Here is a 1,793-nt window from a genome sequence, read left to right as displayed (position 1 = left end):
GTGTGTGTGTGTGTGTGTGTGAAGTCCTCACAAAGATAGCAAGATGTATGTGTGTGTCTTTCTCCTTTTCTCTGTGTTCCTGTTTTTTGCATAAAAAAAGGCTGGGATATTAAAACATGGTAATTTTATTTAATGTAAAAAAGATCTGATTAATATATAAATAAAAACAGAATATGAAGAACTAGATAAAATATATATATTTTAAGAAATGGCTGAAAGAAGAAATCCTGTGTGGCAGCACTTCACTCAGCCTGCACCAGACAAGGCTCAGTTAATAAATGTTTCTTTTTGGTTTAAATTGAGATCTGTGTAACATTTCTTATTGTTATTTTTATCATGTTAATGGAGGAAGAAAAAGCGGTATCAGCTTCAAGAATTGGCCAAAAAAAATTCAGCTGCACGTATCGGCGTATCGTTTAGACTGATGTCAAAATAATCGGTATCAGTATCGGTCTTCAAAAACCTGTATCGGTTGATCTCTAATGGGGACCAATGCTCGGTCCCCACGGGTCCATATGCAAAAATACAGGTGGGGGGGTTAGGTTTAGAACAAAGGTGTGAATTGAGGTTAGGTTAGTTTTAGGGTCAGGTAGGTACCTGTGAGGGTAATTTTGGGGTAAATGGTCAGGGTTAGGATATAAAATTTAAAAAAAAAATGAATGGAAGTCAATACACGGTCCCCACGAGGATACACAAACCAGACCAGTGTGTGTGTGTGTGTGTGTGTGTGTGTGTGTGTGTGTGTGGCAGGTACTCACGCATGGTCTACAGGCCAGAAGTTGATTAAAGTGACAGGACTGCAAAACAAACAAGCAAGCAAATAAAAAATTAGAAAAGGTGACACCAGACGGGAAGGACATGAGGCAGTGAAGCATGATGGGAGTTGTAGTTTGGCTGTGAAAGGAGTGGGTAGAAGCACTGATCAAAGAAATGGAAAACTATGATAAACAATGAGYGTTCTCTCTTATAAATGTTCTTCTCATATGGAAATGACTAACCAGGTTAACCAGTTTGTTAAAAAAATGCAACTACCAGCAAAAAGCTACTTCTCTTTATAATCAGCGTCGCACATAAATAAATGTTTGGTCTGGTTCTCAGGGGAGAAGCTAGACGTTGTTTGCTCCTCATATTTTCCTTCACTCATTTAAAGGGATCCCCGATTAGTTGTAAAATTGGACTTTATATGATAAACATATACTTTAACTGTAAAATAAAAACTGTAAAAATACTGTAGGATGTTTAGTTTTTATCATTTTTAAACTAAAAGTTTGAAAATATATTACACGGACGGGGCCATTTTATTTCCACACAAAGCATTCTGGGTAAATGATGATGTGGATAGGTCCTCGGTGAGAGGCTGCTAGCGAGCTATATCCACCCTGAAGGTTAATTTGGACAATATCTGATGATCGACTCTTTTAAATGAAACCAGAGAGCGTTGACAGAGAGGAGAGGGTCTCTAAATGCACACACACAGTTACTTCATTACACAATATTAATAATCACGTTTAAAGACAGACTGGGTGAAGAGTTCACCTCTGATTATCAATATCATCCATAATGCCATATTAATTGAATTTAACTATGTGTAACACTGAGTTTATATTAAGAAACATCAGCAATATGATATGACATGTTTAGTGTTTTCATGTTTTCATTGAAGGATTCAACTAATTAAATTTTAAATTTTTACTTCTAGCATACAAAGCTGTCAACAAACAAGCTCCATCATATATTAAACATCTTATTGTTCCATATTTTCCTAACAGAGCACTTCACTCTCAGACTGCAGG

The 1,793-nt window shown here is 36.4% G+C and overlaps 1 protein-coding gene across 1 annotated transcript in view; it reads right to left on the bottom strand.

The window, feature by feature from the left end:
* Nucleotides 1–1,793, bottom strand: part of LOC106525875 (dystrophin) — a gene marked incomplete at its 5' end in the record, with an annotated part of 34,361 nt that overhangs the window by 21,298 nt on the left and 11,270 nt on the right. The window contains 1 exon segment of the mRNA XM_014020247.1: nt 759–797. Coding sequence (XP_013875701.1) covers nt 759–797 — 39 coding nt within the window.

Source organism: Austrofundulus limnaeus, unplaced genomic scaffold (genome assembly GCF_001266775.1).
Source record: "Austrofundulus limnaeus strain Quisiro unplaced genomic scaffold, Austrofundulus_limnaeus-1.0 Scaffold245, whole genome shotgun sequence".
In the NCBI taxonomy this organism is placed as follows: Eukaryota; Metazoa; Chordata; class Actinopteri; order Cyprinodontiformes; family Rivulidae; genus Austrofundulus; species Austrofundulus limnaeus.
Note: the sequence above shows the minus strand (reverse complement) of the source record. Positions and strands in the feature narration are given on the sequence as shown.